Source organism: Alnus glutinosa, chromosome 8 (assembly GCF_958979055.1).
Source record: "Alnus glutinosa chromosome 8, dhAlnGlut1.1, whole genome shotgun sequence".
Taxonomy (NCBI): domain Eukaryota; kingdom Viridiplantae; phylum Streptophyta; class Magnoliopsida; order Fagales; family Betulaceae; genus Alnus; species Alnus glutinosa.
In genome coordinates, this window is record NC_084893.1 from 2,575,329 (window position 1) to 2,602,150 (window position 26,822).

Genomic DNA, 26,822 nt, shown 5'->3' on the forward strand with positions numbered 1-26,822 from the left:
TTTTGGCAAGGTGGTTTTGACTTTCGAGTTTTGATAAATAATTTTTTAAATTTTAAACAGTAATTAATCAATCCAATCCCTAAGATAAGTCATAAAAGAATAAATTTGACGTCCAACAAAATTAAAATTATTTTAATAGCTTATGATAACAGTAAAATTTAAGAATTAAATATTGAAAAGGAACATGAAAAGAGAAAATAACAAAGAAAAAAAATACATATTTCAATAGCTTTGAAAGACTGAAATTTAATTGATACTTCAAAACTTAATTTCAAAATACTACGTACATATCTTTATATGTTTTATAAACAAAATGCTTGAAGAAAGAGAAAGAAATAAAAAACCCTAAACTTGGAGATAAAATAAAATTTCTATGGACAAAGAAATATCTTCAAATATTATGTTTGATTCTTTCCATTATGTGCTGATCTTATTCTCAAAATACTCTTCAAACATTATGTCTAATTCTTGCTCGTTTTGTTATAATCTTTTCTGTCTAGATATTTCAGTGACATTAATTTAGTATATGTCAACTCAGCTACTATTCTTCTGCATCAAAATTAGTCCATGCGGACCATCCCATTAGAAAAACTGACAGAATCTGTTAATGTAACAAATGTAATGATTGTTCAGCCACACTCAGAGCATATTTGAGCATATTTGAATGTAATGGTTCGACTACTTCCAAATGACAATATATATATATATATATATATATATATATATATATTAAGAAAGTGGTCGACCCAGAATTACTCCCAATGGCCATCAAGTGATTTGGCCACCCTCTCTATCCGACTTAATTGGTATTACTGTGATATATTAATGGATTCTGTCAATTTTTTAATGGTTGAGACTAATTTGTGTGTTTTTTTTTTTTTCTTATCCTAAAAAGTGATTTAAAAAGCCCAAAAAAAACAATCGCGTCCATTTCTAATAAATAAGAACTCTCTGAAACTGTACGCACCCGCTTCTAATATGTACAGTAGATTGTGGGTCTCTTTCATGGAGGGGGCATGTGGATTCTGACAATAAATTTGGCATCTTTTGCAGTATAATAATACTCCTATGCTTAGGAAAACTTTTTTTTTAATGGTTGTCTTTAATACACTAGACACTGAATGTTTGACCAGGTTGTACATATTCTCTCAGCTTTCCTATTTACAAGGCACGCCATAACCGGGATGATCAGGAAAAAGCAATCAGCAAAAACATATATTCCACTTGATTGCCAGATTTCCAGCCCTTTTCTTTTCTTTCATCGTTTTCATTCTTCCTTTATGTGGAAATAAATCAAATTTTTTCTTCGAGGATATTATCAATTATTGTTCTTTCAGTAATACATGCCTGCTGAGAGCCGCATACGAGGAGCTTAAACGATGAAAATCGCATGCACTTCTAAAACTTTAGAACCATAGTTTGCCCCAACTCCATCAAGATATTAGTGAAACTCAAGGTGATTAATATTGATACTCCACTTGAAATTATCTTGAGACCACGGAACCACCGCTAAATAGTGCTTCATCTCCTCACATTAACACCATTGCCGTTTTCCAACAAACTGGTTCATAATGTTACTCCTCAATGATTCGCCCAATACCCAGTTTTCTAGCTCATTCTTGCATTTCCTGGTTTGGCTTATTCCATGGGGGACATGGATTTGGTTGTTTTCCTGAACAGGAGATTGCCTTTAGCAATTACTTCATCGGCCACCATTTACCAGTAGTCTCTGCATGAACAAGAGCCATCTCTGAAAGTGTGGAAGCGACTTCTATCTCTCACCACTATTTCCAACCTATAAACTCTAGAAATTAGCTTCATTACCGTATGGCAGTCCCTGCACACCCGCAAATTTTTCACGATTCTTATGATCTTTCCCTCACACAATCTTTCCATTCCAAAAGCTACAGCAAGCTTCTCACTGTGCCAAGACACTGAATCTTCCTTTTCTTCCTCTTCTATGTCATGCAAAACACTCCCAACCTCTGGAACATAACCTCCTTCAACCCTGAGCTTCAGTATTATCTCCCTTAACTTCTCATAAGCCTCTTGTGTAATTTTATCATGTTTTTCACCCGCCACAAAAGTATACATGATCTTGTCAACTTCAATCATGCTCCAACCAGGAGTCTTCTTGATCCTCTGGTCAGTCATTGATCTCCTTACTGCGGCAACATCCTTCCATTTCCCTGCAATGGCATAAATATTTGACAAAAGAACATGATCACCAGAATCGTTGGGTTCAAGTTCAGAAAGCCTTTCTTTCACTTGCTCTGCCAACTCGACTTCCCCGTGAATGCTACAAGCCCCAAGAAGAGTCCGCCAAATAATAGCAGTGGGCGAAATTGGCATTTGACATACAAAATCATAGGCCTTCTGCAACTTACCAGCTCGGCCATATAGATCAACCATACAACCGTAATGCTCAATGGCTGGTTCTATACCATATATATCCATCATCTTAGAAAAATATTTACATCCTTCTTCAATCAATCCAGCGTGACTACAAGCATATAAGATAGAAATAAAGGTAATTCTATCAGGCTTGATTCCAGACGCTTCCATATCATGGAAGAGCTGTATTGCTTCTTCTCCATGACCATGCATTGCAAGTCCTGCTATCATCGTTGCCCAAGAAACAATGCTTTTACTTTTTGGCATTCTCTCAAAGATCAATCGAGCCATGCCCACATTTCCACACTTAGAATATGTATGAATGAGTGCGTTATTCACTGAAATGATCCAAAGAAACCCAGATTTCTCCAGAAACCCATGTAAAACCTTCCCAAACTCAATTGCCCCCGCCAGCGCGCACATCGATAGAACCACCGTCAAGCTCACCTCATTTGGTCTCATTCCCACCCGTCGCAACTCCCTGAAAAAACCCAACGCCTCATAGAAACAACCATTATGAGCAAACCCAGAAATCATAGTACTCCAAGAAACATCGTCCTTCACAGGCATTTCCAAGAACACCTTTTTGGCCAGCTCAAGCTGCCCCGCTTTGGTGTACCCCGCGAGCATGACATTCCACGAGGTCGCATTCCGAATCGGCATCCTATCGAACATTCCCGCCGCACCCTCTACATCCCCGCATCTAAAACACGCCGTAACCACCGCATTCCAAGCGACAACATTTGGTTCCTTCATTTCCTCAAACACCTTCTTAGCAGAACCCACACACCCACATTCCGCATACGTGCTCACAAGAGTCGTCCCAACAAAGATATGGGTATCGAGCCCATGCCTTATAGCCTGACAATGAAGCTGAACCCCAGCTCTCAAAGACCCGTAATTAGCCGCACCTTTAAGTACGAACGCGAAAGAGAAGCTATCAGGCGGGGCTATAACCGTCGATCCTCGACGCATTTCGGTGAACGCAACAAGAGCACTCTGCGGGGCATCGGATTCGGCGAGTCCTCGGATGATCGTGTTGTACATGAAAACATCTGGGTCCGGGAAGTGAGAGAAGACACGGCGAGCGTAGTCGAGAGCATCGGATATCGAAACGACGCAGCGGAAGATAAGCTTCCCGGCGACTAAGCGATCGGTATCTAGTCCGGTCTTGCACGTAAAGGCCTGGATTTGCTTCACGGTTTTGAGGGTCTTGCACTTGTGTATCAGAGCGAGGCACAGCTGCTCTGTGCTGTTCATATTAACTTCGAATTTTTCAATGAAAAAGTAGCCGTTTGAATAGTCAACACTCGCGGAGGGGTAGTCTGGCGTGGCCAAATCTAAACCGTTAAAGGGAAAACGCTACAACCGTCCGATCTAGGGCCATAAAAATGCCTTCCATCTTCTGGTTTGTCGATTTCTCGAAAATCAATTGAAATTCATACCTAGAAGTTATTGCTTAGACTTATTCCAGTCAATAATTTTGGAATTAGTGTCCAGGAAAATGTATACCAATTATTGTGGCTTAGGCAAATACATTGGTTAAAGCATTATCAACTCAACAAATATTTCTTTATTTACCTAAAAAATTGGGTTAAATATATTTTATCCCCCCAAACTATCATATTTTCTCCGGATGACCTTCTAAACTACCAATGCTTAGATTCTATCCCCCCAAACTACCACTTTCTAATTTTTTGGCCCCATCTGTCTATTTATGCCGTCAATTCTAACAGAAATTGACTAAAACCCCGAAAATACCACTCCCTTAACCGTATAAATTTCAAAATGTAGGAGGGGTATTTTTGAATTTCTGTTTAAAATTGACGGCATAAATGGACCGATGAGGCCAAAAAATCAGAAAGTGGTAATTTGGGAGGCCAGAATCTAAGCATTGGTAATTTGGAAGACCATCCGAAGAAATGGTGGTAGTTTGAGGGACTAAAATATATTTATCCCTAAAAAATTTCTTTTTTTTTTTGAAAATTTTATTTTAGTTACTTTTCTAAAGCACTCCAAAATAGAAAACAACATTTGACTAACCGGATAAAAGTACTCTTAAGAATTGGTATGAAGCTATAACGTGAATGAGAAAAAGCAAAGGGAATCATTTTGTGATCAAGACTGCAAAAGGTTGATTGTGAGTAAGAGGGAATGGCTCTAATAATACCATCAATTGTGCGGGATTGAAAAAACAAAAAACAATTTTCCTTTTTATGTTCTATCAAAACTTTTTTTCAAACAAAAATAAATAAATAAATAAAAATGCTTATTACTGTCATATTACCCTAGTCTTTCATTCAAAGTGTCTTTTTCCCTTACTGTTGAATGGCACACAAGAAAGGTCCTGGCTGGGTATTACTTGTACATATCACAGCAGATTGATACTTGAAGAGTAATAAAACTTGACATTGTTATGTAAACAATTGATGGCATTTCTACAAGTATTTGACTAGAGAATATCAGCCTTTTCATCCAACCCCTCTCTTGATTAGAAACATTATAAAAAATAAATTAAAAAAAGAAGAAGAAGAAGAAGAAGAAGAAGAAGAAAGAAAGACAGAAAGAAGGAAGGAAGGAAGGATATCCTCTCAAGCTATTAGAGGACAATCTATTAGAGTACAGAAATGCCCTATAGGCGGAAAGAAGGCGAACTGAAATCTCAGGGTCAAAAGATCAGTCAGATATCTGATATTTCTTCCTCATCGTTCCAACCTCTTCAGATTAGTGAAACATGTCAGTCAGCAACTGTTTTGAGCTTACAGAAAAAGGCTATTCACTTCACTGATATATTCTTCCAATGCCTTCTATATTTGGATGGATGCATTATTTTTTTTGTTTGTGAAAAACTGAAGCACCCAGGTCTCATGCATCAACATTGGGAACAGCTAAAGGTAAAGGGAAATTCTAGAAATTTAACAACTTAAAAGGTAATTACCACACTGAAGGGAACCAGCCGATTGCCAAGAACCGTCATCGACATTAATATCCCTAGCATGCTTTTTTAGAGAAATCCTTTCAAGCATGCTGCTCCTCATCCTCTCCATCATCCTCATCAGAATCAGCAGAAGTGGGTTGCCCATTAAGATCTACATTTACACCATTTACCTTCCTCACAAACTGTCCTCGTACACGAGGCCTTCTTTCAGCAAGTCGTTTTCGATTAACATACCTAATCTTCTTGTCAAAACATCGCTCCTTTCTTTTCTGTCTAAACTTCATCAATGCTGCTTCTCTTCTATCCATTTTATTCAAATTCACTTCAGGGGAAGATGAGCTTCCTACTGATGGCCAAGAATGAGAAGTAGACATTTGACCAGGTTGTAAGCATATATTAACAGGGTAATACGGGAATGATGCCATTCCATTAACATGAGGAGGGCATTGCGGAACATGATGGTACTGAGACATCATAGCTTTAGATGCATGATTTTGCAGCTCATGCAGATTCTTTTGATACAGTTGTGCTGCAGATGGCATCATAACTTGATTTACAACTCCTGGAATGCAATATGGAAAAGCAGCTTGTGCTGGTAAGCCAGAAACATCAAATTGATGCTGATTTCTTGGGTGCGAAATCACTTGAGAGAACTTTTCATCCTTGAAATCCCTTTGCTGCGGGAGTTCCACTAATGCAGGTGGGGTACAAGACCTCTCCATTGAAAGAGAATCTGGGATACTATTACTGCTGGGAAATTCATCTCCCTGCGAATAGCTTTCTCCTGCTTCCCCATTTTCATGTATTTGGGGATCAGCAACCACTTGTTCACTGCATTCTTGATGTTTCTCTCCCATCCTCAAGTTTTGAGCACCATTGTCATCAACATTGACAACCCCTTGAGAGTTGTTTTTAATGGTGCTTGATTTGACATAAGTAAAGAAGGCGGAAGACTCACCAATCCTTAGCTCACTCTTCTTTGGGCAAGACGAAAATTGTTCTGCAAGACGTCACTCAAAGAGTTCAAAAGAAGAAAAGAAAATAAAAAAATTAGAAACGAAAAAAACCCTTCCCTCAAGCGGAACGGACAAAATGCTGGACACACAGAAAACTCAAATCCATTTGCTTTAAACTCTCCATTACTATGTTACTACTATACATTAACTCCAATGAACAATGAGATGTAAGAAACATTAGATGGCCTTAGATATTCAAGATGGCGTGTGGTGAAGCCATATGCATGGCATCTGATATAAAATACGCTGCTACAACAGCTATTACTTTCCATCAAATAAGAATGATGATGACAAAAAATAAAAGTATTGATAGAAAACACCTAGGCCAAGTAAAAGGAAAACAAAAGAGGAGGAGGGGGGAGGGGAGGGGGGGGGGGGGGGGGGGGGAGAGAGAGAGTGATAGAGAGCATTTGTAGCGAACATACAAACAAAATAGGCACTTAACATCAGCCAAACACAATAGCTTTAGTAACATCCACTACTCCTTACAAACCCTAACATTAAAGAGTCATCCTTTATATAAAAAATCTAGTTTAAAGCCTAAGCTTAAAATTTCTAAACTGAGTATTGAAGGGGGAAAAAAAAACTAATTTCTAAATTCACAAAAGAATGCACAACCCCTAAAGTGAGTGAGTGAGTGAGAAAGAGAGAGAGAGAGAGAGAGAGAGAGAGAGAGAGAGAGAGAGAGATAGAGAGACTCCACAATTTACTAAAACGCAAACCCAAGTCCATACCCAGGGGGAGAGCTTTGTTGATTGGCAGAAGGGAAATAACAGTATTTGTTGGGTAAAGAGAGAGAAAGGAAGAAGATATGCCATAGTGATTTAAGTTTATTTTATGGGCCTCACTGATGTCATCTACTTAATTAACCTTTTGATTTACGTGAATGAAACAGCTATGTGATACAGAGGAAGCTTAAATAATATACTAGCATGAAGAAATATTTTTGTTCATTGGTTTTAATTCAAGAAAGAGAATCCAAAGCTATAAAATGCATTAGCTACGGATAACAGGCAGTCACTCCAAACAATTGTCAGACTAAAAAAAAATAATAATAAAAAATTATGGGTGACCCTATACATTTAGGGCGGCTGTAAATGAACAAAGTCGCTCATGAACATGCTCGAGATTGGCTCGGATAAGCTCGGCTCGAGATCATTCATTTATTAAACGAACAAAGTTTGAACAAAAATTTAGGCTCGTTTAATAATCAAGTCGAACTCGTATAAACTCGGCTCAACTCATATAACTTCATTTTTATTATTTTTAGGGACAAATGTACTTCAACCCCTTGAACTATCACTACATTTTTATTTACGCTTCCAAACTTTAAAAAGTAACATCAGTGCCCACTTGAACTAGCACTGTGTGTCAAATTAGACACTTTAGTTTTTTTTATCCCCAAAATACCCTTAAAGTTATTAAAAATAAAAATAAAATATAACTATTTTTTTAAAAAATAAAAAATAAAGGTGGCTAATATGAAAAGGGCCACCCCTTTTCAGTATTTTTAGTTTTTCCCCTTTTTTTGTTTAATTTTTTTAATAATTTTAATTTTTTTTCAAATGGCATGGTATTAGTATGGCCCTCAATGTCATTTTTAAAGTTTGGAGGCGTAAATAAAAATGAAGTGATAGTTCAAGGGCTAAAATATTATTTTACCCTTATTTTTATAATATTATTTTTTTTAGCTTTGTAATGAAAAGTTAATTAAACAAAGGAATTATCTTCATAATGTAATAGATATAGCTTGAATTATTATAATTATTAGTCTTGATATAGATATATGTGTATATAAATGGGTGTGAATCTTATATACATACTATAAGATAAATATAAACTCGAAATTAAACTGATTAAGATTCAAGTTAATTTATCTAATTACTCAAATAATAAATCTTAAAAATAATTAATAATTAATAATTAGTATAAATTTACAAAAAAAAAAAAATTAAACAATCACGACATTTACTATTGGACAAAAATTTCCTACAACCAACATATAAAAAGGACACAAATCCTTTAAACATGTGAGAAGCACATGTTTTTTTTATTAATGCTATTAAAAAAGCATGTACGAAGCACATGCTATTTAAATAACAAGTGTTTCTCTCATGCCAAATAACACATGTCAATCTTATATGTGAGTTGTAGGAGATTTCTTACAAAACGGTTTGTAGGAAATTTCCTACAAAACGGTTTGTAGAAAATTTCAATCATTTATTTTATATATGAAATGAATAAGTTAATTAAGTAGCTCGTGAACAAGCTTAAGCTCGTTCGAAAAACAAATGAACAGATTATCTAACTCGGTGATAAACTCGAGTTTGGCTTGTGTTAAAAAAAAAAAAATTAAACGAACCGAGCTTGAATATTCAATACTCAGCTCGATTACAGCCTTATATACATTCACACTAATTAACTTGTTTAAAATTTTTTACACAAAACCAAGATTGACAGTTTCAAATAACTCAAACTTTTCAATCCACATAAGACATTATTAAATGATGTTGTGTAAGGGATATAATATATGGGTATTCTAGGAAGATATAATATAGGGGTAAATAGGTAAATTAGCTAGGAAGAATTAGTTAGGATATGCTTCTAGAAGATGCTTTAGTTAGTTATTTAGAGTCTATAAAAGGGAACCAAATATGAAAAGAAATGCATGAAATGAATATTACATAAATTGATTCCCTTAGGAGAATTGTTGTTCTCAAATCAGCTTGGAGACTTGGGCATCTCGAATAGCCCATTATCTTATTCTTATTTCCTCATCTTCAATTCATAATTCATCATTCCAATCTCCTTTCCATACAAAAATCCCAAAATATACATAGATCCAAAAAAGGTACATAACATGTTGGCAAAGCAATAGAGGAGCGGCTCACCTGTTCGCCGGTCACTAATTCCTGGCACATCAGGTCGATATTCCACTAAATCAATTTGTGGAGGCTCTATTATAGCAGACTGAAAAGGAAAACAAATAAGAGAATATGCATAGAAATTGTCAATATTAATGTTATTGATCCCCACTTATAATATGCAATTACATATGTAACAAAGAGAAATCTTTGTACACCACATCACATAACGACTACTACTCCCTCCATCCCATATTGTTCGTCCAACTTAGAAAACCCAACTTTCTAAGGGAACACCATTTAATGCATTGTCCTTGAAATGAATATATATAAGTTTCCAAGCCCCTAAAAAGTCAAGCAAACTAATAAACTCATTTACACCTTAGACTTCTCAACAAAGTAAAGGATATATTAAAAAAAGAAGTAAATTTGTGCCCATTGGGGTTTGATCTCTCTCCATTTGTGAAGTCATAAGTTCTCTCTTATGTTATCTATGCGTAAGAACTTCAAATTGGACAATATTTAGGACATTTCAAAATAGATACTGGATAAACAATATGGGATGGAGTAATTAATTTTGCATATAGAACTAACATAGTGACCAGTAGTTGATTATGAATAATTAATAGAATTATTATTTTAGATACTTTCAAGTTCCTCACAGAATTTCAGATCATAAGTTGCTAAGATCTGAAAACTAGTTTTTAGTTTATTTCCAACAATGAGTCATAACCTATCCTGTAATTCTATATTTTACTTGAAACTTCAAAATGTTTAATTTATCCCTCTAGTGCCTGGGTAAACATAAGGTTGTTCAACAGAACAAAAATAAGTCCTAATTAGTTCATAAGGTTCTTGTTTTAGTTCTAGTTATTAGTAATCCGTTATCCAGTCATCTACAATTTTTAATAGGTTTTTACTCTCTCTGTCAAATAGTCTAGTATTACAAGTACAATGGTAGAGATTCTCTCAAATACATAGAACATATTACTCCCTCCAATCTATGATCCAGTATGTGAGTTTGCTCAGCTGATGCCCTTCTATTCCCCTCTGAAGATTGACTATACCTTCAAATTCTACCACGAGCATTTTCCAAGTAGACCCAGGAACTGAAATTGGGGCACAACTGGGCACAAAAGGGTACTAATACCACCAACTTCCTTTTAATGTCTTCGAGTGGTTGGTTTATGTACATATCAGATTTCTGTTCTAACTCATTTGTCTTCACTTTGCAAAGCTTGCCTCTAAAAATCCAGTCAAGATCAACACAATAATAAAAGCAATTCACCCTTGTAATTCCGTAAGCCTTTGCAGGGATGAATTCCTTAACCTTCATAGACACCATCAACTAGAAGAAGACTAATCATTAGAAGATCTATATTGATATGATTCTCTCTTTAGTTTGGATCTTTGTATGCAGTTGTATTTTTTTTAAATGGATTCATGTAGGGTTATGTTCTACGAAATTGGTATTTTACTTTATATATATATATATCAATTTCAGCGTATGTCATAAACAAAAAGTAGATAAATTTATCAAACCTCCCAAGTTGAACATAACAAAGAAGAAAAAAATACACTAAAATTTTTAAATCAGAAATCAACTGCCATGGCAAATCAGTTAAGATAATACTAGAAAGAAACAAAGAATTTTGTTTTCGCACGAATAATAAAGGAGAGGATGATGATAGTCTTTCGAACATAGCAAAGTAGACAAATGTTGTACTGCATGTGCACCTTTAGAGTTGGAATATTACACAGGGGGGAGGTTTAAATTTGAGCCTATTGCTGTGAAGTAATAACTAAACCTGTAAAGTAAATCTCGAATTGATACAATCAATCACAATTTATATACATTCCATTGTCATTAGGGCCAACCGTTGTCATAATTCACAAATCAATTAATTCATAACGCAGAGGTGATCTTATAATTTTGAGCAACCAAATTCCAAGCCCATAATACACTCACCTCATCTTCCTGATGGGTTGACAATCCCATCTCAGGATTGGTGCTCCTGCAAGACTTGTCATCTGTGTCATCCGAGAACATAGTAGTACTGTTCGTATTAGCATCACTAGGGTCCGAGGCCACCGAGTCAAATTCATAGTTCAAAATGTTCTTCTCCGCAAGTCCAAGCTGCCAACATAATCATATGAATGAACATTTCAATATTGATCTAGGGAGAGATAAGCTAGCTATGAGTAAAACTTTTGAGAAAGTGTACTGGTGATATGTAGCACAAGAAGGGGGTCACTTGAATGGAAAAGTGATATACATAGACAAGCACGTATGCATTCTTCCTAGTTACTGAAAAGCCATGAGCTAAAGAATAAAAGCCTCATATAAAGATGCTAACAGTCTAAGATTGTATCATTTTCTGTACCATAAAGGATCACTCCTGGCTCTTTGCATTTGCTTTGTATATAAAAATTCCCAGCATTTATTAGCAACTCTATCAATTTTATGTGGACATGAATCTAGGTTGCGGGCAGAAAAGGCGTATGAACAAGACATCAGAGTCATGTAAAACAAACCATGTGCCTTCTTCTCCACATGTGTGTCCACAAGTTTAATAGCTCATTTGTGCGTAAAGGCTTTACAAGATAGTCCGCTGCTCCAAGCCTCAAGCACTTGACAACAACAGAGACCTCGTCTTGTGCCGACATCACTTATCAGAACAAAGACAAACTTAAATAAGGATGATGAGGATCTAATTTACCATGAAGATTGAAGAGAGAAACTTATTATCAAGGAATGTGCCAGTGATAAAAACAAAACAAACTTACTGATCACGGGAATGCGCTGTAACTCTTTATCCCGATTGATGTACTTCAACATCTTCATGCCTTTGGCCAATGGAAGGTCAAGTTCAGCTAGTATTAAATCTATATTAGGTCCTTCTGCATTCAGTGCATCAATCACCTGTCTAGCTGACCTCACTGGAGTCACTGCAAAGCAAATAAATCCAGAGTTGTCATTAATCTCCTCTCGCAAACTATAAGAAACAGAAAGTTGCATTAGAAGATGAAGGAAACCCTGTTATTGGACGACAGGAGTATCTCATACTACATAATTGACAAAAAGCAATAAATTCTGTCAAAGTTTTACCCCACATAGGCCAGATCCCATACATTTGCTTTGAAACAAGAATCAGAGAGTTTATATGTGCACTTATTGAAAAGCAAACCATGTGCTAAGAATTCTTTTTTTTTCTTTTTTTTTTGGGATGAATAACCATGTGCTAAGCATTGATACAGCTTAAATCCAAGCAAGAGTTATAGACCTTTACTTAAATTGCATTGGCCTTTATTTTTAGCAAATCATAAAGTTTAACATCAAGGTCGGACATTCAACTGATTCATATCAAGAAGTATTTGACTTCAAGATAGTAAAAGGAGAACATAACAAATGGAAAAGTAATACCCACAAAATGAACTTATACTGTCATTCGTTGCTTGTTTCTATGGAGTCGCCTTTCAAATTCATCTTTTAGGCATTTAAACCTTTAGACAAGCTGAATTTTGAAGTACAGATGATGGCATCTAAAACTTGTTTCCTGGTGCCATGTCCTGTATCAATCACCATCAAAATTTATAATCTAACAGGATTTAATTTCATTAGCACCACTGATGAAAGCAAATAACCATATACAATTATGAGTAAATTGAGCCAGAAAACATAGAGTTCAATTTCTTGTTACATTTAATAGTTGTGTTCTTCATAACTGAGGAAGGCAAAAGAATTCAAATCAATGGAGCCTAATATAGTCCATTGACTTGATTAAATTCAGTTTAGCATTCCTAGTAATAACAACAACTGCAGAACACTTTCAATTGTGATATTACATAGCGTTCTCCTCAAATTTATTAGCAGCAACCATCAAGCTCTTTCCATTAAAGACAAAATTATCAGCTCCATCCCAAGTTCTATGCTTTAAAATGTTGTCAATTCAAATTCTCAAGTTCTAAGAACTGGTCAAATAATTCAATCTCTACTAAGTACAAAAGGCACACAATCACCAATAGCTCAAGTTTTCCGAGCTCTTATCATCTTGAAGCCCGCTTCACCAATAAATTCTCCAAATTAAATCAAGCATCATATGCTGTAGTGTTGAGTGATCCGTGTGGGCTTCGGGTTTAAGGGCTTTAGGTCCTTGCTGGTTTGTTTGGGTCTCTTTTTGTGGGTTGGTTTGGTTTGATTGTTACTATGTATACTTTCGGTGCACTTAAAGGCGCTGTAAGCTTTTTTTTAATAAAATTCCTATTTACTAATTAAAAAAAAAAAAAAACTAAATCGAGCATCCTATCAAAACCCACATTAATATTAAACTAATCAAACATAGACAATAACAATTAACAATTCAAATAACCAATTCAAGTTCCAAATAAGTAATTAGCAAGCTAATCATACACATAACAAAAATTAAACACATAAATCATATAGTTCAACAAAAATAAGCAAAAATAAATGAATAAACAAAGCAATATACACCTTGATAAGAGCATTTCAAAAGAAGAGTCAGAACTTCTTCCAAGCTCTTGTCGTCGTTATCGCACAACAAAATCCTCACCTTGCTCCTATCTATAAACCCATCCCCTCCCCTACTATTATTCCCACCGCCATAGTCTTTGTTCAAATTCAGCTCCTTGGACTCCATTTTTGCACAGCTGGGCACTCTGAGAGCTTCTAATTCAGCCTCTCCTCTACTCCAAAAAAAGGCAAACTCTCAGATTTTCCTCTTCCTTTTTGTTTCCTTGTTTTCAATTCCAAAGAACTTCTATGGGACTCCAATCGTCAGAAAACCTCAATTAGGATTGGAATTAGGGTTAGGGTTTCGATCGGAACCTCCTCCATAGAAATGGGGAAAAAAAAAAAACCAGGACCGTCCGTACAGACCCAAAAAAGGAAAGCTCTTTCATGAATTTCTTATGTGTGCACAGCGGCGCACGCTCTCTCTGTCCATAATATCAATAAACAGAAAAACTCAAGAAAATATGGTTTCAGTCAATCGGTGGGGATTGGAGATTCAGGTAGGGGCCAGACGGGAATCAACGACCGGATTTTGATCACCCGCCAGCGGCGCAAATTAGCTTTGTGTTCTGTACTCTCTACCTGAACACGTCTCAGCTTTCTGGGTCCAACGATGAAAACATTTTATAGGATAAAAAGTCTTTTAATGGGGGGATTTTATGGTAATTAAATAATGTTTATTAAATTGGATAGTGTAAGTGTCTAACGTACGCCGGTTGTGTAGGTAAACGAAGGGTTGGGATTGGTTGCGGGGGGTGAAGTGGGGATACCAGCGCAGGATAGCAAAAGGGGAGACGTGGAAGCGAGAGAAAAGTACGAAAAGTGAGAGGATATTTTCATATTTTGGGGAAGATAGGGAGGAGGAGATGCCACGTGGAGATCCTTGGCTAATAGGAAAGCGAAATATGATTTAATGCCAGAGCCACGTCATGCGGAGATTTTTTAGGTTTTAATCAAAGGAAAAAGAAACGTGAATATCGTAGAGTTCATAAAAAATGAAATGAAATTAGAAAAATGCTTGCTACACAACAAATGTGCACAACCTACTCACATGGGTGGGTCCCACCAGAGTTGGTGGGACCCACCCATGTGAGTAGGTTGTGCACTTGTTGTGCACAACCTATTGTGTAGGTAACAAAGCTCATGAAATTATATTTGGTCAACCATAACACAATTAATGACTACTTTTATCTTAAAAAAAAAAAAAAAAAAAAAAAAAAAAAAAAAAAGAGCAAAAGTGATCAATAATTATACCATGGAATAGCTAAATATCATTTCTCTATGCTACAATTAGATACATGAGGAGTACTACACAAAAATGACATAAAGATTGTATGAACACCAAAGAAATTTTTGAATTAATTTTTGAAATAATGTCCTTTTTCTACCAAAGAAAAATTTGTTGAAATCATGTAGAACAAGCCAATCTTTTAATGCTGATGAAGTCCTTTATGTCTAATTTTTGGGAGTTTGGCGGTGTTCTTACCACTCTCACAGATTGTGGAGGTGGACGGGTGATTTGGTTACCCTCCAACTGATTAAAAGAGTGGCCAAAATATTTATTCATAACTAAATGGTGGTTCAATTATCCATTTAATTATTAATTATTTTACTTTTAAAAGCTCTAGAAGCATTTTTGAAAATTAAAGTAAAAAAAGTTACATATAGCACATTTGATATAATTTTCATTAATTTTATTATCAAATACTAACGGAGGGTGTGCTTTGTGGGGATTGATTGTTGAAGGGTTGAGTGTGACATTTTTTTTAAGTTTTTTGGTCTAGATACCAAGGAAGGGTAGTTTGGAAATCAAAAATTTATTATCCCGTAATGATAAAAGAAATGTTAGCTGCATAATTTTTACACAATAATATTAAGGTGTAAATAAGTTTTAATTGTTAATTTTATTTTTTAAAAAAGGCATTTAAATTTATTTTTTTATTTTTTTATTTTTTATTTATTTTGAAACAGTTAGCTCAAGGCTCCTTACATTAAAATCAACGGGCCCTAAGGCATAACACAGAGAAACATCACAGTGAGTAGAATACAACCGCATGCTACCCACTAAGCCAGAAAATTCTGACTTGGGTGCTGCCTACAAATAAACAAATATTACAAGATCTAACATTTGAGTCATTCTCTACATTTCAGCACAATTTCTAAAGATGAGAAGACTGATCCGGGCAAAACAAGCCCTAAAAACAGACCAGTAATATCTGAAACCCATAGACAGACTTGAGGAGAAAAAAAACAAAGAAAACACCACAACAAACAAACAAAAAACGTCAAGCAAGCGTCGTCGGAAAAACTCGCCGGCACCAGTGCGTGAACAGCACGCGCCGTACAAGAACACCACCCCAGTGACAGCCGACCGCTAGAAACCCTTCCTACCACCGCCCGAGACCAAGAAAAGAGGCCCATGACCCACACGCGCAGAAACAGAGAATGAAAGCGTAGGCGCGTGCAGGCCACGCGCCGACCACCGTTGACACACATGGCCGTGGCTGGAGGCGATAGGACCGGAGAGCGACGACAAACTCCCCTACGAGGCGCGTTTCTCGAACAACCCGTCGGATGGGCGTAGATCTAGCGACGAAGACGAAGAGAAAACAGTGAAGCTTAGCCAGAAAATCTCACCCCAAAAAGAACAATCTTGCTTGCCATCCCTGCCAGAAAACACAAACACAAAAACACATACAAACACTAAACCAAAAAAACACTCTACTGGTTCTACAAACCAGAGAGAAAAACACTCTACAACCCTAAAAGGTTAGAAGACAAAACAAAACACCCTTGAATCTAACCAAGGGTGTCACAAAAAATACACTGTGGGGAGGAGAGAGGCGTGAAAACCTCCCTCCCCCCACGCCACAAATTCTAACAACGCTTCCTCTCTCTAGAAAGTATTGGGAGTTTCTCTCTCTAGAAAGACGGGACAGACCCCAAAATTCTATTTAAATATGTTAAACTATAATGTCCTGCAAAAATACGATTCTATCACCATTAGGATTTAAAATGGATGAACAAAAAAAAAAAAAAAAGTTAAACGAAGGGCTGGGATTGGTGGTAGGGGTGGGTGTACGGCAGGATGCAGGTGATAGCAAAAGGGCAAACGTGGAAGTTTGTGAACAACAAATGAAAAAAGAAAAGTGCAAGGGAAAAAAAAGGGACCGTTGACAGACATGCCACGTGGAGAATGGTGACTAGGTAGGAAATAATAAGTGACCCAATTGCAATGCCACGTCACGAGGATAATATCTGCAAGGGTTAAATATATTTTAGCCTCCCAAACTACCACCATTTCTTCGGATGGCCCCACAAACTAACAATGCTTAGATTATAGACCCTAAAACTATAACTTTATGATTTTTTGGCCCTGTCCGTATATTTATGCCGTCAATTCTAATAGAAATTGATCAAAAACTCAAGAACACTCCTCTCTTAACCATGGAAATTTCAAAGTGTAAGAAGAGTATTTTCGGATTTCTGTATAGAATTGACGGTATAAATAGACGGATGAGGCTAAAAAATCAAAAAGTGGTAGTTTGGAAGGCCATAATCTAAGCATTGATAGTTTAGGGGGCCATCCGGAGAAAGGGTAGTAGTTTGGGAGGCTAAAATATATTTATCCCTATCAGCAACCCAACTGAATAAAGGAAAGGAATTACTCGTTGACACAATTTTTATGGTAAATTTTGCATATCTCTTTAAAAAATCGAACATTTCTCTTATATTTTGCATCAACCCCCTATCACAACTTGACATTGGCCTTATAGTGGAAACAAGAACCATATGCCTTAACTCATAACGGAAAATGTTTAAGGTATTACATATTTTATTATATATTTCTTACAAAATGATATACCACTTAATGTAGCATTGCTGTATTAGCCACTAAAACATTCAACTTACCACATCTGCCCCACATTTCTCAATCATCAACTGATCAACAGCAGCGCCTCTATTCATCCCACTGCCTCGGCCCGCCTCCTTTGTCGTTGCCTCCACACTCGTACAGACAACAATAACCACATCGTGTGGCCACCCTCAATGACTAAAGGCTTGACATTCATGGCCTAACCATGAGTCTCTATGGAAGGAGACCCATGACCAGGATGTGGAGACCCACAATTGGTTATGGGGGTAAATCGGCTACTTCTAGCAATTTATTTTGGAGGTGACGTGATTGACATGGAGTAGGGGATTGACGTGAGTGTCACATGAATGCCCACACGCTTCAACTTAATGACTAACATGATAAGTATTACATATACTACCACGTAGTGTCCTAACAACACTCATCGAGTAAAAAATGGCTCCGAAATTTGTTTTACAAATTTTCACCAGTTATACGAAGTACGGTGAGTTGTCAAAAGGAACTTACCGAGTTAAGTCTCGTGTCAATGGGTCAAACATGGAAGGTAAAAAAGTAAGATGTAGAAATAAGGGACAAGAATCATCTCTATTTAAAATGAAATAAATACTATCAATTTCATAATCAAGATTTAAAATGAGTGTATCTAATAGTGTACGTAATTTCATATTATTTAAATTTTTAAAAAAACGTGTTAATATTGACTCCATATATATGTACGGTTATATGTCATAAAATAAATAATATCAATTTCATTTGAAAATGAGAATCGAAGACCCTATTCCAGGAAGAAGTGCTGTGATAATTGATAATTGAATACAATCGCCACAAGCCATACAGCTTCGAATTGGACCAAATTAAAGATTTTTCTGAATGATTTGCATGTGCTCGATCAATTTTCTGAAGCTCGTGAACAAAAACTTATTGGATCATAGAGTTTGCTAAACTTCTCGATCTGCACAAAACATTTAACTAATCTCGTTGATTATTTGACTCTGTCTCTGGATCTGAATCTTTACTCCCCAGGCCAGGAACTTTCTCATCTGTTATTCATGGACCAAAAAGATATATTGATCATGTTGCCGTCCCTTCAAGTAGCTAGTCGATGCCATTGCCACCTGTGGCGGTCCAGGCTGCTATGAGAAAATAAAAAACAACATAATTAAATTGAGTATCTAAAGCTTGCTTGGGGCACGTTATACATTGAAAGAGTTGAACATATAAATTTCAGTTTGAATTTTTTTTAATATATATATATATATATATTGTGAAGTGGCATATCTTTTTATTATTATTATTATTTTGTATAAATTTAATTATTCCTATTAGCTTAAGCTTTTGGGGTAAATTGTAATTTTAACATGATATTAGAACAAAAGTTTCGAGTTAGATAAGAGTTTGAACCCACACGTAAGAGAGAGTGTTAAAATTCAGTTTAAGCTATTGGGATAAGTGGTAATTTAACAATTATAAATTCAAACATTGTTTTTATAATTTATCTCTTATTTTAATTAAATATTTCACGTGTTGGAATTTAAATTATTAATGAAAATATTGAATCCACATATAAAAAAGTATTAAAATATTAATTAAATTTACCTTAGTGATATCAACCATTTCCTTGCTTCTCCACTTGTACATCCATAAATTTGATAGCTCGTCGGTGCAAAAAGGCTTAACCAAATACTTGTAAATAAGAGAGGTATGGTATTGTCTTGACAACACCGAACAAAACATCAACCTTGACATTAATTAAGTCCGAGGTTGGGGAAACTTAAACTATCTCGGAACAAAATAATCAAACAAATTACACATTAAAATTAATTCTCTTTATTATCTTTCAAAGTTGATGTGGTGAAAGAGTTCTTATAGGATCCACCTGTTCTAATAGGTAGGCGGATTGCTTGAGATCCGTATCTCTTTTTTTTTTTCTTTTTTTTTTTTTTATTCCACCAAATCCGCTTTTATTGGAATACAAATCATGCTTAAATAGACTCACGAATAAACCCTAAGACAACGCTCATTTATTGACTTACCTAACATAGTATAGGACAAGGCTCATTTATTAAATTGCCTAAAATACTCTATGAAAGTCATCTAATAACCCCCCCCCCCCCCCCCCCCCCCATAAACCAATATTTCGAGTTTTACCTTTTACATAAAAAAAAAAAGAAAAAAAAAAGAAAAAAAAATAAAACTAGTTTATAAGCTTATTCAAACAGTTTAAGCATTTTTGTTTTCCAGTCACTTGTGTGGACTAATAGCAAATAGGAAGAAAAGCTTAGTGATGATGGGTGGAATGTGTTGGAATTCTTCATTGATATACTTCAACATTTTCATTCCGTTGTCTACATATGTGAGGATCAACTCCAACAAGTAGGATGTCAATATGAGGCTTTTCAGTGTTCAGCATATCAACCACTAGCACAAATGAGCTCACCCATGCATATTACTGAAATGCAACAGTCCTAGTCGTTTATATTTGTTAGAATATATTATATTATTCTCTAGGTTATTGTCTTTCCTATTAATAGAGACCTATGTAATATTGTTAGAAATGATTAAAACTCAATACATTGTAGTCCATTATTCTCTTCCGCTCGTCTCTTTCAATATATTTCATATAGTATCAAATCTATTTAACATGGTATCAGAGCCACTTTTTTGTGGCCTTCAATAAACATTGAAGATAATATAACCTAGAGAATAATATAATATATTCTAACAATATTATTACGATAAACTGTAGAGGCAGAATTTGAACTCAATAACTTTGTTCTGATATAGAAAATAGATATAGAAATTCTCACATATTATCAATCAATAAGTGTCAAAAGTTTTTGCACTACAACTATCTTAATAGAAGAGTCTTCAACTTCTGCTTGAGCTAACAAAAAATAAACTAAATTGTTTAAATTTGTCAAAAGGTTCATCGAATTCGCCCATTCTTCAATTTTTTCCTTTCAATTTTTCTGTTCTACCTATATTTACTTTATAATTATCTCATAATATTGACGAGGCAGTTTCAGACTCTCAATCAACCTTTGAATTTTTTATTTTTGGATAACAAAAATTAATCTAGAGGTTCGTTGAAACTGCCATCAATATTATGCGATAATAATAAGATAAAATGTGGTTCGTAGCACTACTCTTTTTTTTTTTATGAAGAATTCCATCGCATTTTATTTCCTTATTAACCAAAACACTTCACGTGGGTTTAGATGGATGTGCATTTTTAATTAGGTTTTGGATGTTGGAATTGGATCACATTTCTTTTTCGTTGAGAGCCAAAGCAATCTCTAGAGATCTGGTGGGTTTGGAAGTGGATCACATTTGATTTCCTTAACAGCCAAGGATCTTCTACCATTATTTACTCCTCTACCAAACTCTCTTCACTTTCTGGTTTTCCATTGCTTTTTCTCTCTTTATGTTCCTTCACCTCCACGTCTCCCGTTTCTGCCATCCTAATTAAGCCTCGTCTCTTGCCCACTACGCCCCTACATATCATTAATCCAAATCATGTTGATGATGGTCACTTGGTCAGGACTATATATATCTCTATTAGCTATATAACTTGATTAAATAATTCATCCTTTGATAAATGCTAGAAATCACACGACTATCCCACAACCATTACACCTTGCTGACATGACAAGGTATAATAGCTTTTGATTTTTTTTTTTTTTTTTATTAAGGGCTATTTGACCTTGCCACAGTATGAGATAGTTGTGAGACAGTGGTGTGGTTTTTAGCATTACTCGTCGTAAGTTGAAAGTCTTTTTACATTTGTTCTCACATGAAAAAGAAAATTACAAACAAGGGAAAGGAATATCACTATTGCTTCATCAATAAATGTTCACCTGATTAACTCTCAAACATGTTTGATGTCTCTAATTAACAAGCCTGTCTTCGGTGTAAAAAAAGAAGAAAAAGGAAAAACAATCCTGGCTATATAAATTTGAAGGCCACATATAACATTAATTGGTACCAACAATCAATTCTTTCACCACCAAGCGGATGCCTGCCTTCTGCTGAAAGTCATATGGATCCAAGCAAAAGAATGCGTCCAAAAAGGTCCCAGAAGTGAACAAGGGTTCAAGCTCTGCTGGGTCAAATTCCCTGAACACAAGCCTTTGCACAGAGCCAGAAGAATCTTTTTGATATATCTTTGTAGCATATGGGCCACGATCTCCAGATATGGCAGTTGGTATGCTGTTGTTACAAAGGAATCGCACATCAAATCAGGCGACTCTTCGATTAATAATTTGATAACACTTACATTAATGCCCCATGTGCTTGCAACAGACAAATATAAGAGACAAAAACCCGAAACGGTTAACAAAAACCCAAAGGGTTGCAACTGCTAAATTCCAAATTATCTTCTAGCCTCATTTTCGTATTAACCAAATGAAGCAAAACATCTATGCAAATGATGTGCTTCAGTATATAATGTTGGAAGTACTTTGTCAATCTCATAGAGAAACTAAGACAAACTTAACTATAAGCTGATATATATTAACAAGCATGTAGGAATGAGCATGGCATATTTCTTAGGCAGTGTCCTATTAATCTGTTTTTCTCTTTAAATCTGTGATTCTTAGATACAGAATGAAAACACAGAAAAAATCAAGAATTGTTAGGTGGTCTCGGGCCTCTCTCAACCCCAAAAGCTAGCTTATGAGGTGAGGCTTTCCCTTACACTTATAAACTGACCACCAACCCCTTCCACAACCGATGTGGGACAACCCCAACAAGAATGAGCAGCATATATCAAACTGCTCTCAATTTCTACTACACTACAGTTCAATGCCATGTAATACTAACTCCAATCCTTTGGACCGCAATATAGACTTTCATTATGCTGCTTAAACTGATGCATTCCCCCCTCCCCATGCACCAATCGAGAGAGAGAGAGAGAGAAGAAAAAGCAAATCAATAGGACTAAACGTACTGCAATCTCACTGTAGGGTTGTTAACGAAACCATCTTTCCTGGACACAACTGGCTTCCATTGACTGCTGCTACCAGAATCCAAGGAGAGCTCCTGTACTATACCATCACATGCATCGAGAACCTTACATAAACTCTGTGATGCATTAACCACAAAGCTCAATCGTGGGCGGCCAGCACGATCAACAAATCTCGTACTTAACCCAAATCGCACTTTCAAATTAATACAACCAAGCTGCAAAATGACACCTTTGTGCAATAATTGTATTCTTTGACTCCCACGATAAAATGGAACAAAAGATCCAACGATAGCAGGAATAGAAACTTCATCAGGCTTTAAAAATCCCCCAGAGTCACTGCTACTGTCTGAAACAGCAGCTGTGGAAGAATATTCAGAAGACTCCACCGTTTCTTCAATGGTGGCGTCGGGTTCAAGGGATTCGGATTCACTTATTAGCAGGCCCATGTTAAAAGGATCTTGTTGAGCACTAGGTTCAACCTCCCCTGTAGTAGCATTTGAAGAAACCCAACTGTTTTCCGTGAATATGTCTGGGAGGCTTGCCTCCTGCACGTTTGCCAGATTTTTGTCAATAATACTATAACCAACCTTATAACGCATGCAAATATGCAATTCAATCAGCCAATCTTTTGTCCTGCCAAGCAATCAGGGATGGACTGTCTGAGCTAAAGTACATGTCTAAAGAAGAACTTATGGTACTTAGAAACACAGTCAGCATAAGCATAAGATTGCATAGCTGTCCACTGATTCCTCCAGCTGAGGCCTACTCATTTCAGGGGTTACGCCGTCGGTGCATTTTTAAGAGAGAGGGAGAGAGAGAGAATATTTGGTACCTAATCAGAACTAAATAGGAACCATCTTAGGAACAAATATGTCAAGACCATAAGCAAGATCCATGTGATTCATGTGAACATTTGCAGTCAAGTCTTAGCAAAATCCAGCATGATCCATGAAGTGGGATAAATTAATAATTTAATCCTCCTGAACTTCTGTAGAATTGTTGCCTATGACCCAACCCTAGGAAATTACATCCAAATTCTAATGGCATCCTTCATCGCGTGTTTAGTGTTTCTCATAGTATGAAAAAATTGCCCAAGACTTTGGAATGGTACATCTCAAACTGGTATTGGGCAAAGCTGAACTGCTGCTATATTTATTCGATTTGCAAAAATAATCTATTAACTTGGGAATAAGTTTTATAGCTTTCAAAATTATAAAATTACCAAGAATAGAACTGTTGCACAACACTTGAGAACTTCAAGATTCAACCGAACATCGTCCAAGCACCTGAGGAATCAACAACATTAGTCTAGAAACAGAGTGTACGTAAAATGTTCCTTGTAGGTTTGTCACATGCATACTTGTGGGTCTGCGGTCCAAGTCCAAAATAATCCGCAAGAGTGGCTAGCTGCAGTGAAAAATGAAAGTATACATCAATACTTCAAAATCTTATATCAATCAAAACCTAAAATAAAACTATTTAGCCTCAAAACTTCCACACAACTAGAATCAATCTGATCATGTATAAACAGTGGTAAAAAATAAACTAAAGAAACCATACTTAAGATATTGATAATGCTAAGAAATATTGACAGGTGCACAAACTCCACAGATATACAAAATCCGTCGTGTAATTTACTGACTAGTCATTATTTAACTAAATTTCACCAATAACTGGACAGAGCTGCAACTTGAGTCAACTCAGTCAAGTTCCTGGTTTTCTTCTTTATTTATTTATTATTATTATTTTTTTCAGTGGTGGAAGAAATCTCCTGACTAGCCTCACAAGAAAGATGAATTTCCAGAAGCAAAAACAAGAAAGTGACAATTAAATGCTGATGCAGAGAAAATGTGACACAGAGAATTATAACTAATAATACAATGGCCATTAACTAATATCCCCTTATTTCTAATGAAACAAAACTAATAAAATAGGGTTTAAAGAAGGCTAAAAGCCTAAAGCCAGACGCCTCATATAATATAACTGACAAGTTTTAATGCTTAAAAGTGCATAAAATAAGAAGAAAGAAGATTGAAGAAATAATTTTTTAGAAAAGAAAATATTATCATAGAGACAATTAACAGGGTGACACAAATTAAAGCAACTGGAAATATAAATTCTATTCATAACAAAATAAACCATATTAAAAAAAAAAAAAAAAAAAAACACCAATATTTGGTAATATAGGCCATTCATGGAACATAATATAGCTCAATAGTTGCAAACATAACATATACATCATCTAGCTGAAAAGCACACATCCAAAATAGTTCCTTTAGCCATGAATCCGAACTCGTTCCAATTGCTCCACTTATCCACAGTTGTTTAATCCTTTTCCAATGCTATAATAATTTCCAAGATTGAAAACGAAATGGGTTAAATTCTTTGCATTTCCTTTGCTTCGAAACAAATTTTCATAACCGACTAATTCAGCCAATATTTGAAAATGTATTTTTGGGATTTTGTATAAATTATCATCCAGTAAGATGATCTGAGTTCCTTCCAGAGTAGAGCGTTTCATACCTTCAGGTTACCAGCCCTCTTTCCAAACCGTTTAGTCAACAATGCCAATGAATCGATCGTTGCCTTTGGCTCCGGTGCTGGCCGACCAATCTCTCCGAAAGCCTTCCTTATCAGAGGACAATCAAAAATCTGTATATTGTGACCCGCCCAAACCCGTCCTAAAAAAAAAAAAAAAAAAACGAATAATTAAATTTTACACCTGAATAAAAATATAAATTGCTACCAACAATATAGAGCCAAAACCACAATGGTTTTCTTTGTTTCTGAGAAGTTAAAAAAAAAAGAAAAAAGAACTGGGTACGTCAGATTCGAAGCTCGCATGTTTAGAATCCACAACCATATGGTAAAAGAAAAGGTATCCATCCAAGCTGTAAGCCTAATAAAAAAAAAGTAATTATTTAAAGTATTGTGAATGGTTAAAAAATAGTGTTTATTTAAAATAGAGAAATTTATTGAAAGTTTATTGGGAGGTTTTAAAAAAAAAAGAAAAAAAAAGAGTTAAACACCTTATTGGTACGTACATGTGGTTTGACAATTTTATTTTTTGTCTCTTGTACTTTTATTTGTATCATAGATTGTATCTGTGCTATACGAAAAGACGAAGATAGTACTTCCGTCTATTTTTCTATCCAAAACTAACGACTAACTATGTTATAGGACAGGTGTTTGTGTAATAATGTGACACATGTCCCTTAGATGCAACGTCAGTACTGACATGGCTACTAATTTAAAAATAAAAATGAAATAAAATAAAATTGAAGGGCTTTTTCCTAAGCCAAAATAAGGGTGGCTCAAGGCTAGTTTTGGGGTGGCCGAAACCACTCCCATTTGAGCCACACCATTTGACCTGGGGTGGCCAACCACCGCCATGAGCTAAAACCTCTTTTATTTTATTTTTTTCACTTCGGCCTTTGGGGTTGGTTCGCCAAACCAAATAGGGTTGGATTCGACTCCTCCATTTTAGCCGTTGGAGGTGATTCGCCACCTTAAAATTGGGCTTGGCCCACCCTTCAATTTTTTTTTTAAAAAAAATCCCCACACAAAAGAGCGTGAGTCTTGAGAGAGAGAGAGAGAGTGACAGGCCTTGGAGAATGTCATAGACCCTATCGGCGATGTCGACGAAGGTCGGCGCCGAAGCGACGTTGCAGCGCGTGTTATAGGATTCGATGAGCGAGAGATTGGCCGGTCAGACCGGGGTGGAGTAGAAGTTCAGCTCCACCAGCGTCCTGGGGCTCACCAGGATGGCTGCGAATTCCAATATAACGCGCCCCTGCCCGACTCGGGTCGGCACCGTCGTGGAGACATCGAAGAATGCGATTTCGGATCTTTCCTCGCTCCTCGAAGTCGAAGCCATTTTGATTTGCCCAATTGCGGTTCAGTCTGGATAGAGTGAGAGTTCACCGTTGAAGATGGACAAAAAAAGGCGCCAAGTCCCTCTACATATAAACAAGCACGCAGTGGGTTGGGTTGCCCCATATGGCCTAATGGCCCCATTTGTTGCCACCACTTTTCTTTGTTCTTTTTCAAGTTGCATGTCTTGAATATGACTGACAGATAAGAGTACTAGCAGTAAATTTTTTTTTAATTAATTCAAAAAATTAAATAATTTTTTGCAACTATTTAATTGCATTCCGCAATAAGGTTTTCTTTATATGAGCTTCAGCCAAAAGTCCTGCATACAAAACTTTCGCATCGCTGAAAATGCTCTCTTTC

General features: G+C 36.1%; 2 protein-coding genes and 1 pseudogene across 2 annotated transcripts; all 3 read right to left on the reverse strand.

Annotated features, from left to right (window-relative positions):
- Positions 1-893: 893 nt before the first annotated feature.
- On the reverse strand, positions 894-4,093 carry LOC133875919 (pentatricopeptide repeat-containing protein At1g74630). The gene has a single exon (XM_062314192.1). The coding sequence runs from the start codon at positions 3,652-3,654 to the stop codon at positions 1,717-1,719; it is 1,938 nt and encodes a 645-aa protein (XP_062170176.1). The 5' UTR covers positions 3,655-4,093; the 3' UTR covers positions 894-1,716.
- Positions 4,094-4,790: 697 nt separating this feature from the next.
- Positions 4,791-14,353, reverse strand: LOC133875219 (two-component response regulator-like APRR1). The gene is made up of 6 exons (XM_062313263.1): positions 13,705-14,353; positions 12,000-12,161; positions 11,748-11,881; positions 11,182-11,349; positions 9,240-9,318; positions 4,791-6,332 (listed from the first exon to the last, which is right to left on the reverse strand). The coding sequence occupies exons 1-6, from the start codon at positions 13,868-13,870 to the stop codon at positions 5,413-5,415; spliced, it is 1,629 nt and encodes a 542-aa protein (XP_062169247.1). The 5' UTR covers positions 13,871-14,353; the 3' UTR covers positions 4,791-5,412.
- A 7,086-nt stretch (positions 14,354-21,439) lies between these two features.
- LOC133875484 (protein NEN1-like) lies at positions 21,440-26,506 on the reverse strand (annotated as a pseudogene).
- Between the last annotated feature and the right edge of the window lie 316 nt (positions 26,507-26,822).